This window comes from Xenopus laevis, chromosome 9_10L, assembly GCF_017654675.1.
Source record: "Xenopus laevis strain J_2021 chromosome 9_10L, Xenopus_laevis_v10.1, whole genome shotgun sequence".
NCBI classification, from domain to species: Eukaryota; Metazoa; Chordata; class Amphibia; order Anura; family Pipidae; genus Xenopus; species Xenopus laevis.
Window position 1 is genome coordinate 19716822 of NC_054387.1, and position 15015 is coordinate 19731836.

Sequence of the window (15015 nt, forward strand, 5' to 3'; positions counted from 1 at the left end):
TTTATGCTGACGGTCTGCTATGTTACAGTGGGGACAGGCATAAGAACACCGCTGCGGTCTTCTGAAGAGCTGGAGGAGATCGAGACGCTGTCAGGGAAGAGCAATCAAGCACAACAGGATGAATGGTCGCCCTTTCGCCGTTTCTGTAGAAGACAGGAAGTGGAGTTTTTGTAAGTTATATCTTAATAAAGGATTTGCTATTTTAAATTTTAATTGGTCTTGATGTTTTTTTTCGTTGTATTGTAACGATTTTTTTTGTAAAAATTTCTGATGTTACTGGTCCTTTAAATGGTTTCCGTACTCTTATAACACTGGTTTTATTGATAGCAGCAAACTTCCACTCCTAGACGTAGAGACCTAATTCGAAAAGAAGAGACAGAAATATGAGCACACAGCACAAACAGTTGATGAACATAATGTAATAACTTTAATTTCAAAACCAAGTTCGAACAATTCAGCACACATTAAAACCACACTAGCAGGTCTGAGCCCTGAACCGCCAGCACGTACGCTGTACGTGCTTGGCAGTTGAAGGGTTAAAATAGGCCCTGGCATTTCCGGTATGCAGAGACCAATTCAGCCCACACAGAAGCACAAAGAGCCCCCACCAGGCCACCAAATACTGACTTTCCATGGCATCTTCTAGCAGCCCCTCTGGCATTTGCAAGAACCCACAGATTGCCAGTCAGGGCCTGGATACTACAATATGTTAAATGGATTGTTCACCTTTGATTTAAATTTTAGTACAGGTATGGGACCTGTTATCCAGAATGCTCGGGACCTGGGGTTTTCCGGATAATGAATCTTTCCGTAATTTGGGTCTTCGTGCCTTATGTCTACTAGAAATTAATTTAAACATTAAATAAACCCAATAGGCTGGTTTTGCTTCCAATAAGGATTAATTATATCTTAGTTGGGATCAAGTACAAGCTACTGTTTTATTATTACAGAGAAAAAAGAAATCATTTTTAAAAAATTGGATTATTTGGATAAAATGGAGTCTATGGGAGACAGCCATTCCGTAATTAGTTGCTTTCTGGATATCGGGTTTCCGGATAAGGGATCCTATACCTGTATAATGTAGGGTGTTATGTTCTGGGACAATTTGCCATTTGTTTAGATTTTTCAATCATGTTTTTTTTTTTTTTTTTTGGTTCTCTCGTTTGCTATTGCAACCATCTGGTTGCTAGGGTACAAATACCCATAGCAACAATGCATTGTTTTTTTAGATGTGGTCAGTATAAAGTTAGAATAGAGCAAAAAAATAGAAGCTAAAGGACAAGTAAATCAAACATGGGTAAAAACTTGTTTATAAAACAAACGAGCAAGCTGCAAAGCTATGGTAAATACCTGTAATGACAATAATGGCAATAAAATAAAATAGATAAAATATAAAATAAAAAAAATTCTATTAAAAAAATTAAAACCGTATAAAATAAATAAATAAATAAAATGAAGGCAATAAAACCAGAAAAATATTATATATTATAAAATATTAAACTAAAACACAAAGCCATCGAAGGTTATTAAAGTACAGAGAAACATGCTCTCTCTTGTGCAGTGTAAATTATTTGCAAGCAGCAAGCTAAATTATATAAAAAAAACAACATAAACACGAATTAATTAAAGTATATGCCACATTTCAGTTAATTAATTATCTAATTACCAGCACAAATGCGGGGATAAATGAATGAAGCCAGCCGTGCCTGTGTCTGTGGGAAGAAATGGCGACGCCTACAAGTGGCAGCTTTAACTTGATTGGTCAAAACCTAAGACTCCTATTGGCTGGGGAAAAAATGCGCCAAATAGAAAACCGGAAGTTAAAAAAATGTGTAAAAAAAAAAAAAAAGTGAATAAAGCAGCCCAGGACAGAATACGGTCGCCTGATGCCTGATGCCTGATGGAAGACGACTGATGCCTGATGGAAGACGCCTGATGCCTGATGCCTGATGGAAGACGCCTGATGCCTGATGGAAGACGCCTGATGGAAGACGCCTGATGGCGGAGACCCGATACCTGACAGCCGAAGGAGGAAGTCTGAGGGCGGAGCTGTGATGAATGACGTCTGAGGAGGGAGGCTGCAGAGCGGAGGAGTGACGGCGCATTTGGAGCAGGCGTGACTACAACCGGCAACGATGCGCTATGGAGAAGGCAGAGGACAACGCATGCGTCAAAGGTAATTATGCGCATGATGTCCTAAAATGCGTTCCGTAACAGTGCAGCTGCTTCAGTCTGAGAGGTGAGGCGTGCTTGGATCATGGGCTCTTCTAATTCTAAACTCCGCCCTCCGCCCAGTGCCTGGAGGAGTTAGTGTAGTGCCGGGACCGGAATGAGACGACTGTCACATGGCACAATTTCACTTACGTTCTTTGCTGCTGGCCTGCTTTCAAAGGATGGATCCCAGTGGTGAGTGCTCATGGCAGCGGTGTCATTCTGATCTTCCTAGCTGCCTTGTTTGTGCTGCTGGAACTGTTTGAACTGAAACCTGGGGCCGGGAGCTGGGTTGATTTAGGGAGCAGGTTGGATCGGATGCCATGCAGCCAGGCAAGCTCTACTATGTGTGTCAATTACAGTTTGAGTTTGTGTTTCTCTGTTTGTGTGTGTTTGTTACTGTGTCTGTGTGATTGGTACATTTGCTGCTGTGTGTGTGATGCCAGCTGTGCCCACACTCATGCCCCTTTTCCCACTTCACTTACACAGTGCCCAGGCAATAAACTCACTCTGTTTTACCATCGGCCTGACATTAAAGTTCCAGAAGCAGGTTCTTCTCTCTCCCCACTAGCCCTGGGCCAAGGTTGTAGCTCTCCAGGTGTTGGTGCTGGGAGTTGTAGTTCAATAACATGTGGAGGGAAGCAAGCCAGACAGGCAGGACAGATGTTCGTTCCCTGCAGATTCCCCCCTCCTCCCCCTTCTACCAGACTATCAGCATAGAAAGAATGTAGGGCGGTAAGGATACAAATCACATGTATTGTGGTCCTTTAACCCATTTCCTTGCCTTAATGTGCAAATTTGCAATTGTGCCATTTATACATGGAATTGCCACTGTACCGTCCTATGAGTTCTGGGGGTATTATACATGAAATTCTCCCACTATTATATATGTGCAGAGGGGGGCCCTGAATTTTTTTTGCAGGGGGGCCCTGGCATCCGAAGTTACGCCACTGCATGCATGTATGGTGCGGTGGGGGTTTAATGCTCAGCAAAGCTACAAACCACTGATATCAAGATCCATATTGCCCTTTTATGGGAAAAGGCTGCTGGGCTGTTAACTTGGATGCAAATAAAGAATCAACCTTTTGACAGGCTCATGTGAGTCACAGCCTTGTCTATCTATATTACCCTAAATACATCCATATATCTTCTCTGATCCTATTATACCTTTGTGGAGAATATATTACAGCTGTGTCCATCCAAGTTGACGGGAACATTAGTTCAGCACTGCTCCTGACCACCAAGTTGTACAGTGCTGGAGCCTAATGGATTGGTTCCCAGTAGATATGTGTCATTGCCTATTTACATATGTCATACAAGTTTCTTTTCAGGAGTAGGAATGTGCTGGTGAAGCCTAAAATTGCAGAACAGCAAGAGCTTGAGAAGATACAAGAACTTCAAAAGAATCTCAAGAAAAATGAGCATTCCATGAAAGCTGCCATAACTAGAGCAGGTGTGTACCTGTTGGTGGGAGCGACCCGACTGTGTACAAAATAAGATATACCCTCATACTGTACTCAGAACATTCCTTTTGTATTTATACATATGGTAGGGAGGAGCCATATTTCTTCTCATTTGACCAATGCTGTCTAACTGGTGTAATCCCCCTGTATTGTTCACATCTGTAACACCTCTATTGTTCATAGTCCGGTACTGTTCACACCTGCAAAGCCCTGTACTGTTCACATCTCATTCAAACTGCTGGAGGGCCACCAGTACTGTGAAACACAGTATGAACTGTTCATTTTAAAGTGGTCCTGATAGGTTTCTGTCTCCTGCAGTATTCTGCCTTTCCCATGCTCCCTGTGTCTGCCATACTCTTCCTGCTCTATGATCCTTGTGTGTGCCATACTCTACCTACCCTATGTTCCCTGTGTGTGCCATACTCCACCTGCCCTTTTCCCTACTCTGCTGCCCTACTCTGCCTGTGTGGTGCCCTACTCTGCCTGCCCCATGCTCCCTGTGTGTGCCATACTCTGCCTGCCCCATGCTCCCTGTGTGTGCCATACTCTGCCTGCCCCATGCTCCCTGTGTGTGCCATACTCTGCCTGCCCTATGCTACTTGTGGGACATGAGCCTGGTAGCATTTGTTCTGGGGGTTTGTTAGCATTTGGAAGTTATTAAGGGCTCCTAAGGTATGTAATCATGTACTGTGTTATCCACAGGGGAGGAGGCATATGGATTTAAGGGTATGTCTTAAAATGACTTTAATGTTTCACATAGTCGTGATGAATGATATCACTGCAGTGAGCACCAATCGTTTGTTTTTTTTGTTTTTTGATGTGCTACCACCATGAACTTGCAAATGATCTTAAAAATTCTTGTGGTAACATGGGTGTGATTTAAAGTGGATATGGATTAAACACAGGGAGTGGTCAACACTGGCTTCCATTATCGGCCCTTCACCATGTAGACCAGTAAAACTCAGGGCCTCTGTACCACAGTGGTTTAGTCGGTACAATATGAGGGTATAACTAATTGGCTCTGTGTCTATTGCATGGCTTCACCCCCCCCTTCTGTGTCTCAGGTCAGTCTTTGAATAATGGTGACCCTCCAGTCACAAAACCAGTGGATTTTCTCTGTAAAACCAATGATCAACTTGAGCATGGTTCCAATCAACCTGAGAGAAATGACTGTAACATGGTGAACTTTGTTGCATCACTAAGGAGACACCAACTGCCATCGGTGAGTTTAGCAGTGGGGGGGGGGTTATCATTGGATTTGTTGTGTGGGAGCACAAATGTAATTTACTTGGGCTGTACCCACAGGTTCAGATTCCTAAACGAGGATACACAATCCCAAAACCCTTCAACCTGTCACAGGGAAAAAAACGAAAGCGTGAGGAGGCTTTGGAATCCAGTGCTGAAAAGGTTATAACTTTCTCCAAAAGAACTCCCGCACGTTATTGCCTGCATGGCCACCAGAGGGAGCTTGAGGAAGAGGAGGTGCCTGTTATCAAAGCCACTCGTACGCCACACTACAGGGTCCTATTTAAACCCAAACTTTTAGAAAAGAGACAAGTGGATGTTTGTCCCTTTTCCTTCTTTGAGCGGGACAAGGAGCGGCAGCTGCAGAAAGAGAAGCGATTGGATGAACTTCGCAAAGTGGAAGTGAGTATGGCAAAATAAGGGTGGGATATTCTCACCACAGGGCAGAAATAGGAACATATGCACAGCTGAGTGGTGTGGGTGATGGGCACAGGGTAGATACAGGCATCTATATTGCAGTGCAGTGTGGGTATCATACTTGCAAAGCTCAACTCTGGATCTTTTCCTTGAGGTCTATAAATTCAAGGCTCAGCCTCTGCCACCATTCTATCACATCAGCCCCTTTAAGAAGAAGGTGAGGTTGCCACGCCAGAGCGATTTGAGCTGGAGACATACAATGTGGAGTCAAGTCCTACTTAACCATCCCAACATCCCCAAGCTTCTCAGGCAGGTTTAAGTGCTGATGCAGCTGATGTTCCTGTGTTACCGCCAAATCGAAATTTTCTGGTAGTTGATGCCCTTTTCAAGCCCTGGACTATACACATCCTAATGAACAAACATATGTCCGGTAAATAGTAGCATGAATACAGAGGCATGTTTTTGCCCTGGGGGGTGTTATGTAAATACTAAATATTAATGGTAGGGATGCACCAAATCCACTATTTGGGATTCTGCCCAATGCCTGGTGAAAGATTTGACCAAATACCGAACCAAATCCTAATTTGCATATGCAAATTAGAATCAGGGAAGGAAAAAGAGGAAAACAGATCATCTTCTGTGACGATTTCCCTACCCGTCCTTAATTTATATATGCAAATTAGGATTTGGGTCCGGCCAAGCACAAGGATTCGGCCGAGTCCGGCTGAAAATCCCGGTCAAATCCCGAACCGAATCCTGGATTCGCTGCATCCCTAATTAATGGCCTATTATGCCTTGTAAAAATGGTAAATAAGATAAATATACCTTGTAATAAAATTTAAGTGAACTATTTTCTTGATTCTGTCTGGTACCTTCCATCAGGCTATTGCACATGTTGCCATGTTAGTCATGCAACGTCCAAGGGGGCTTGTATGTTCCGCTGCAGCAAGAGGTCAACCATCTTCTCCACTGTCATCTTATAGTGATCGGCAGTAAGAGCCAAAGAGTTTGGATTTCTAGACTTGACTCCAAAACGGCACATTGAAGAGAATTTGGATGCAGATTTTTCTCCAAATTGGCTAGCAGTCAGGTGTCACTCGGGCAAAGGTTTTTTTCCAACCACTCCCAATCCTTGGTTGCTATGTAATACTGACCCTGAACTGTTTATTTGTACAATTGTGTATTGAGGATTTCATGTCATTACACTGAGGCTGTTTTGGCAATTCTGCTACGTTTCCATGTAAATTGTTATTATATGGCACAATCACCTGTCGCTGCTGAGGTCAGAGCAACAGTAGTTTATGGAATGACTAAATAACCAGCACAGTGTCCAGCAAAATAGAGGCAATGGATAGAACAGGGCATGGGCAAAAAGCTGCAGAGGCCGCATCCTAAGTTCAAAGCAGCTGGAAGGTGTGTGGGACCCCTGATTGGGGCAATCGTCTGGGACAGAACAGTCGTCCGTCACCCTTGGAGATGTATGTACAATTTCAGTATTTCCCTGTTAATAAGAGACTGGTTACACAGATCCTGATGGGAGCTGCTACTAGTTATGCAGAGCCCTTGCAGACAAATGGAGTCTGCTCCTGTATGAATACACTATATATTATAATGACGAGTCCCCCGCAACTCCTTGAGGTGCTGAGGTTACTGAGGATTATTCAAGTAGGGAATGCATATCTTCTCTATGGACAGCTGAAATATCTCAAGTGGTTTCAAATCAAAGTATAAGAGCTCCCAGTAAAACGCCAATATTATCCTAGCCTCCGTTGTGCTTCACTTGTGTGCAGTCTCTAATCCCACGGGGAACTAATCTGTAAATAAATCTCGGGGTGAGGGGCAACTGTACATTCCCAGACGATGGACTCCAATCAGGGGTCCCACACACATTCCAGTTAAACAACAGTGACAGGCAATCGGTTGCACTATATTGGTGAGGGGTGGATAAGGAGAGTGGAACAAGACCTGTTTACAAGAAAAAAAATAGCCAAATCATCAAAATGGCTCCATTGTGTTTGCCATGAAATGCTCCGTAGTTAGGGTTGCCACCTGGCCGGTAAAAATGATGCTTGATGCCAATGTTAATTATATGAAAAAAGAGAAAAAATAGGAAGGGCGGTATTTTTTTCCAGAAAAGGTGGCAACCCTATCCGTAGTATTTATCCTATGGGCTGAATGATGGGTTCAGGGTACAAATATCACATTAAGCAACTGAACTGCAGCCTTGTGCCTTTATATTGTCACAGAACCCCTCGAATATCCTTATAATTTACAGTAGGGTGTTACATTATCCCTATGAGTGATACTCGGATTTCCCAGTGCAACTCCGCCTCTGCATATTAATAGGCTCCATAGGGAAGTTGTTTGTCTAATACAGCAGGTATGGATATGAATTATTTATTTGCCCTCAGGAAATGCCCCACAGCATAAAGAGGAAAGTGTAAATCTTTATTGGTACTGTAGAGAGCACAAAGGCCAACACAGCCACTGGTCTGATCGTTATCCACTAAAAACATTCATATCAGTATATGTTATGAGAATCAATATTGCAGCGTATAGGAAAAAAGTGCACCCCCCATCAGAATTGTGTGTCCATTTAGTAGAATTGGGACCAGACAAGTGATACGAGGGAATCAGGGATGTATCAGTCTGTCTCTCCCAGGAAGGAAACTGTGCCGGGAGGGTGAGAGAGAGGCCCGACTATCCAAATGGGAACCCCCATACTGATAACCCCTAAAGTGCCTGTGAATTAGTCGGCCTTACAAAAACAGCACAGACTACACAGTTACTACAACTGCTAACGATTTATAAAGCTCAATCTTATTCTGCACCTTTGCACAAATTGGGTTCTAATCTAAGTATATCCCAGAAGTCTCTGAGCCAATTTATTTTCTTGCAGTATATTTCTTGCTAGCTGGGGGTACCAAGTGCACACGGGGAGGGGGGAGAGGGGCTGTGCCCCCCCTCTAGCAACTGTGTAGCCTCAAGCGACTGATTAGTCCAACCTATTATGTTAATGACTGAAAGGGAAACTGCTCAGCTTGCTAGATAGGCTAATGTGAGCCTTTTACAGTATGCACTGCTTTTAGCACTTAAAAGGGAAGTAAACCCCTTATTAAAAAACCCTACTCCCCTACCCTACATAGGCCCATCTACATCCCCCCCCCAACCTAGCTGCTACCCTGGGCAAATGCCCCTAAGTTTTCTTCTTCTTCGGTCTTCATTGGGTCTTCTTCTGGCACTTCGCCAATTTCCGTGACTTTCGGCACATGCACAGCTGACAAAAACCCAAGACTGCTCCAACTGCGCATGCGCCGATACGGAACTTGCTTCCCGATGAATACCGAAGAGAAGAAGATGGCTGCCATGAACTCCGATGCTGTGAATCTGCACTAAGGGGTAAGTAAAAAGTTAGGGGCATTTGCCCTGGGGTAGCAGCTAGGCTGGGGGGGACGAGGGACGGGGGTCTATGTAGGGTAGGGTCGGCCCCAGGGATGCATGTGCCTCTGAGGAGTTCGTAGCCTGGTCTTGGTTATGGAGCACTTCGATTTCCAGAACTGCAACTTGGAAATCCTGTACAGCAAACCCAAAGCTACAGAACTCAGATAGAGCAGAACCGGGAACCTCCTCTTTACTATACAGACGTTGATGTTATATGGTTGGAGAGCTGAGGTAAAGATGCCCCACTTACCATCCCCGGTGCTGTGTTCCTGAAGCATCGAACAGTAACCCAGCCAATTTCAGACATTCCCGGGGTCCCCATATCCCACCCCACTTTGCCAGAATGAGCACCCCATCACAGGAGGGTGAGTGTCTGTACCCCCAAGGACAATACCCCATGGGGTACATGCCCCAGATGAGACCTGGCCTCCCAGATGGTAGGGTTATCCCTCCGGAAACTGTCTCTTTCCCATTTAAATTTGAGCAGCCATCCTCCAAGGCCCCGACACTTTGCACTGCCTATGGACCCTCGCATGGTGAGACCACCAGACTCAGTGTACAATGGGAGGAATACGTTTGGCTCCATGATGGACAGTCTGGAGATGGTAGCCATGCAGAGACTTTCATCCCTTGCTGGTCCTCCAAGCTCTGCTTACCCCTCACCTCTAGGGCCCACACCCTATCCACCTCCTGGGGCACCTGGAACAACAAATGGGGGAAGACATTTACCAACCCCTTGCCTTGGATAGAACGCATATAGCTGTTCCAGGAGAGAAAGGTAGGTATTACTTGTGCCTGGCCCATTCTCTATTCATATCTACTTTCAATTAGAGCAATAGAGCTAGATCAACTTGCAGCCAATCAGAGCCCGGAGATTAGAATTCTGGCAAATATAACCTATTAGAGTTGCTAATCATTATATTTGTGTTTTATTTGCAGCTTTGTCACCAGGGGAATCCCAAACTCAAGGCTCCTCCCATGCAAACCCTTCCGCTGAGAGCTGTGAAGATATGGAATTCTCTCCCTGAATCAGTTGTACAGACTGATACATTAGATAGCTTTTAAGAAGGGGTTGGATGGCTTTTTAGCAAGTAAGGGAATACACAGTTATGGAAAACAGCTCATAGTCCAAGTTGATCCAGGGACTAGTCTAATTGCCATTTTGGAGTCAGGAAGGAATTTTTCCCCCTCTAAGGCAAATTGGAGAGGCTTCAGATGGGTTTTTTTTGCCTTCCTCTGGATCAACTGGCAGATAGGTAGTTAATAAAAAAATAAAAAAAAGGTTGAACTCGATGGGCATGTGTCTTTTTTCAACCTTACTTACTATGTTACTATGATGAATGGGGATGTCTGTGGGGATGGGGATTCTCCTGTGCCCCAAGCCCCCTCCAAGCCAAGGAAATCCAGCCAGTGGCACCTTCAGAGATCACGAAAAGCCATGAGGTCTCACAGATGGCACCCAGGATGTTCCTACTGCAGCCAGCCTGGCACCCCACCAGGGCCCAAATAATGCTATGAGCGACAGTGAGTGAATATTTCAAAAGCTATGCAAAAATAAATAATGACAACCAATTGAAAAGTTGGCTTAGAATTAGGTATTCTATAACATACTTAAAGGTGACCCACCCTTTTGCAGGGACACTGTATCCTTAGACATTGTTAGTATCTATAATAATCTGCTTGTCTGTTGTGAGCTCTGAGATGTAGGCATTTTTACCACAAACTAGAGGGCGCCTCTACTCCATTATAATGCTGGTGTTTTTTACCAAATCTGGATCATACAAACCCTTGATCTTTTCATTTCCCAGGGTATTTGGGCCCCTTCTGAACAATAAATAGGGGAGGGGTTTATAGTATTAATATTGGGCTCCGCTGAAACTGAATGTTTTCTTTTGTAATCCCTCTCTTTATCCTTTGTGGTTACCTAATGGAAATACAGGTATGGGACCTGTTATCCAGAATGCTCGGGACCTGGGGTTTTATTGGATAACGGATCTTTATTATATCTCTATTGCAGGTATAGCAGAGATATCCAGTGTGCAGCCCTGTAGCTGTGTGCCTGGGGATGCTGGGAGTGGTAGTCAAACAACAGTTGGAGAGACGCTGCCTGGAAAATATCCCCTATCAGATCCACTAAATCAGATATTTAGTGTAGGTGAAGCTTTAAGGGTAACTTCGCTATATATGATTTGTTTTGTCAGTGATGGGTATAGGGGCACGGTGTTTTGCCTGTGGTATATTTCGAGGGCACTGTGTGGGTGCTAGGATTAATTTTGTTTGTTTTTTCCATCCTGGGCTTTCTTACCCATGTCAAGCTTTAGGATGGGCCTTTCACCTTAATAGATAACATGAGCTTGTCCTGTGACTTTCGTGGTACAATCATGCTTGATGCCCAGAGCTCTGGGGGTGGCACAGAAAGAAGAAAGAGGTGAACATCACCCCTTCTATTATATTGCATAGAAACCCTGAAAAGATATTGACCCTGTGTCTATCAGCCCCATCACTTAATTATTAACCAATGAAATTGCATATCATTACCCATTCTAACAAACCCCCTGCACAAATATTGACCCCGTGTATTTCAGCCCCATGATGTTCATATTAACCAATGAATTCCCAGAGCAGTACCTATTCTAAAAAAACCTGCATAGATATAAAACCATACAGATCTTTAAGACTCTATCAATACCACTGCTGAGTTATATCCCACCCTGCCCTGCACCTGCACATTTCAGCAGCCCCTCCGCAGTATTAAATCACACTATTGGTCCGTTACCTTGATCAGAATGAGGCACAGGAGCACCTTCCCTCCCTCAATATTTGCCATAGAGATTCAAGAAAAACACAGAGACATATTTATGGGGAAACCAGTTCGTGGGAACAGGATTTATTCAAATTAAAAGTCAATTGGGTTCGGGCATCCTTAACAGCTGATGATCCAGAAGAAGGCAAAAACCATAGAGTGCTTCGGCAATCTGCACTAAAGGGAAAAATTCCTTCCTGACTCCAAATGGCAATCGGTATTGCTCCCTGGATCATGGCTTTATATGTATGTTTGAGAGGGAGGGTGCATGTATGTGCATGTGTGAGTGCTTATGTGAGTACTAATGTGGGTGCATGATAAGCGGGTAGGGGTGGGTGCAAGGGTAAGGGGGGGTGAGAGTGAGGGCAAGGGGTGGGGGTAAGAAGAGGGTGGGTGAAAGCAAGGGTAAGGGGCAAGAAGAGGGAGTTCAAGCGAGGGTGGGGGGTGAGAAGAGGGAGTTCAAGCGAGGGTAAGGGGTGGGGGTAAGAGGAGGGGGGTGAAAGTGAGGGTAAGGGGTGGGGGGGTGAGAGGATCGGGTTAAAGCAAGGGTAAGGGGTGGGGGGTGAGAGGAGGGTGTGTTAAAGTGAGGGTAAGGGTTGGGGGTGAGAGTAGGGGGTGAAAGCAAGGGTAAGGTGAGAGGGTGAGAGGAGACGGGTTAAAGTAAGAGTAAGGGGTGGGGGTGAGAGGAGGTGGTGAAAGTGAGGGTAAGGGTTGGGGGTGAGAGTAGGGGGTGTAAGCAAGGGTAAGGTGAGGGGGTGAGAGGAGACGGGTTAAAGTAAGAGTAAGGGGTGGGGGTGAGAGGAGGGGGGGAGAAAGTGAGGGTAAGGGGTGGAGGGGTGAAAGCCAGGGCAAGGGGTGGAGGGTGAGAGGAGGGGTGAAAGCGAGGGAAAGGGGGTAAAAGTAGGGGAGTGAAAGCGAGGGTAAGGGGTAGTGGGTTAGAGGAGGGGTGAAAGAGAGGGTATTTGGAGGGGGTGAGAGGGGGTGAAAGCGAGGGTAAGGGGTGGGGGTGAAAGAGAGAGTATGGGGAGGGGGTGAAAGCAAAGGGGGGGTAAGAATCGGGCGGTTGAAAGTGAGGGAAAGGGGTGGAGGGGTGAGAGGAGTGGGTGAGAGTGAGGGTAAGTGGTGGGGGACGTGAGAGGAGGGAGATGAGAACCAGGCTAAGGGGGGGTGAGAGAGCAAGGGAAAGAGGTACAGGTTTGAGAGAAGGTGTGAGAGCGAGGGTAAGGAGTGGGGAGGTCAGGGGAGGATGGTGAAAGCAAAGGTAAGGGGTGAGTTGGTGTAAAAAGGTGGGAGCAAGGATAAGAGGTGGGGGGTAAGAGGAGGGCTGAGAGCAAGTATAAGGGGTGAGAGGAGAGTGGTGAAAGTTAGGGGTAGGTGGGTGAGAGGAGGGGTAAGAGCAAGGGTAAGCTGTGGGGTGGCAGTGAGGGAGGATGCATGGGTAAGGGGGGTTTAGAAGAAGGGCAACAATACATGCTAACAATTTTAATCCATGAAACCATGTTACAAAATCAATGTCCACTATCTCCTCTACCTCCGTGTCTTCTATCTCATCCACTCATCCACTACGTCACATCCATGTCCTCTACCTCATCCACTACATCCACCTCCATGTCCTCCACCTCATCCACTACATCCACCTCCATGTCCTCCACCTCATCCACTACGTCTACATCCATGTCCTCTACCCTGTCCACCTTATGGAGGGCCATCTCAACTCCCCACTCTCTACACTCCACTCCCTACTCCCCACTCACCTACTCTCTACACTACACTATCTACTCTCCACAAACCACTCCCCCACTCTCCTCGCCCCCTTCTCTCCCACTATTCCTACTTACCAGCACAGCCTGTACAGATGGAATATATACAAGCAAGGTTGGCTCTCCTAGAAAGAGAAAGGAAGAAGGTGGAATTACTTCTACTGTAACTTTTAGTCATTTTTTATTATTGAAGGTTTTTGATTTATTTAGCATTTTATTCAGCAGCTCAATTTGCATCTTAAGCAATCTGGTAACTAGGGTCCAAATTACCCTAGCAACCTGCCTTTATTTGAATAAGAGACTGGAATATGAATAGGAGAGGGCCTGAATAGAAGGATCAGTAATAAAAAGTAACAATAACAATAAATTAGTAACCTTACAGAGCATTGGTTTTTTAGAAGGGAGTCAGCGACCCCCATTTGAAAGCTGCAAAGAGGGGGAAGAAAAAGCCAAATAATTCTAAAACTATAAAAAATATTGAAAACCAATTGAAAAGTTGCTTAGAATTCACCATTCTATGACATAATAAAAGTTACTTTAACGGTGAACCACCCCTTTATAAAGCACCAACAGATTGATACAGGTTTAGATACAAAGTTACCAAAAACTGATACAAGATGCATATCTCTATTGATGGACAGATGTTGCTGATAATCTGTATGTCTGCACTTGGTACCTGCACATTGTAAATAAAGTCCCCCGATGACAATATTAATAACATTGTCCCCTTTAATATCCCATAAAAAGTCCCCCATGATATACCCCCAACTTACTCCAATAAATTCCTGTCTGGGTCACTGAAAAATCTCTTACAAAATCTTTCTCTAAACTTGTAGCTACTCTCTGTCTCTCCAACAGTCAACTGTCCCAACTGTCACTGCTGTCTGCTCCTCAGGGAGTGAAATGCTGGGGTTGCCAACAGTAACAGTCCCGCCCACTAGGAGCCCCAAATATATCAGAACAGTGTATTGAAACTTAATACATTTAGATAAGTGTGTTCAATTAATGGAATAAAGAGAATCTACAACATACTTTTGGAACTTTTATCCCCCCGCACACACACCCAAATGTAAAACTGTCTACTTTTCCCCGGCATTCATACTATCTCTGGCTCCCATTAGGGTTGCCACCTTTTCTGGAAAAAATTACGAGCCTTCCTACATATTTATCTTTTTTCCCTATTAATAACATTGAGATCGATCATCATTTTTACTGGCCAGGTGGCAACCCTAGCTCCCATCAAGCTGAAACATGAGGCTGCCAACCTCTGTATTGTGTGATATACATGCCAACTCATATCTCTATCCATGGGCAGATGTAGTCTGTATGTCTGTGCTTGGTACCTACACTTTGTAAGTATCCCCTGATAACATTAATAAAATTGTCCCCTAATATCCCATAGAAAAGCCCCCCCATGATATACCCCCAACTTACTCCAATAAATAGTTGCCTGGGTCACTGAAAAATCTCCTGCAAACTCTCTCTCTAAATCACTAGCTCCTCTGTCTCTCCAAATCTCCCAACTGTCACTGCTGTCTGATCCTCAGGGAGTGAAATGCTGGGGTTACTAATAGTAACAGTCCCGCCCACTAGGAGCCCCAAGCATATTATTGGTTAAGAACTCAGAGGGACAGTTAAAAAAAGCAGTGGATGGAAACCTAATAAATTTAGATAG

At 44.7% G+C, this 15015-nt stretch overlaps 2 protein-coding genes across 8 annotated transcripts in view; one reads left to right on the forward strand and one right to left on the reverse strand.

Annotated features, from left to right (window-relative positions):
• Window positions 1-6187, forward strand: part of LOC121397904 (targeting protein for Xklp2-A-like) — a 50463-nt gene extending 44276 nt beyond the window's left edge. For all 3 annotated transcript variants that reach the window (XM_041576083.1, XM_041576081.1, XM_041576082.1), the window contains 4 exons: window positions 3543-3664; window positions 4739-4896; window positions 4980-5321; window positions 5491-6187. In XM_041576083.1, the coding sequence (XP_041432017.1) occupies window positions 3543-3664; window positions 4739-4896; window positions 4980-5321; window positions 5491-5655 (787 nt within the window). In that variant the 3' untranslated portion in view covers window positions 5656-6187. The remainder of the gene's footprint in view (window positions 1-3542; window positions 3665-4738; window positions 4897-4979; window positions 5322-5490) is intronic.
• The window catches only part of LOC121397909 (leucine-rich repeat extensin-like protein 1), a 62272-nt gene that overhangs the window by 34542 nt on the left and 12715 nt on the right, over window positions 1-15015 (reverse strand). For 2 of the 5 annotated variants that reach the window (XM_041576095.1, XM_041576096.1), the window contains 2 exons: window positions 13200-13465; window positions 11633-13126 (listed from right to left, as the gene is read on the reverse strand). The exons of 1 other annotated variant lie outside the window; for it this stretch is intronic. In XM_041576095.1, the coding sequence (XP_041432029.1) occupies window positions 12236-13126; window positions 13200-13289 (981 nt within the window). In that variant the 5' untranslated portion in view covers window positions 13290-13465 and the 3' untranslated portion in view covers window positions 11633-12235. Of the gene's footprint in view, window positions 1-8703; window positions 9477-10101; window positions 10290-11632; window positions 13127-13199; window positions 13466-15015 lie in introns of those variants that run through there. 2 more of the 5 variants (XM_041576097.1, XR_005964028.1) reach the window with 2 other exon arrangements.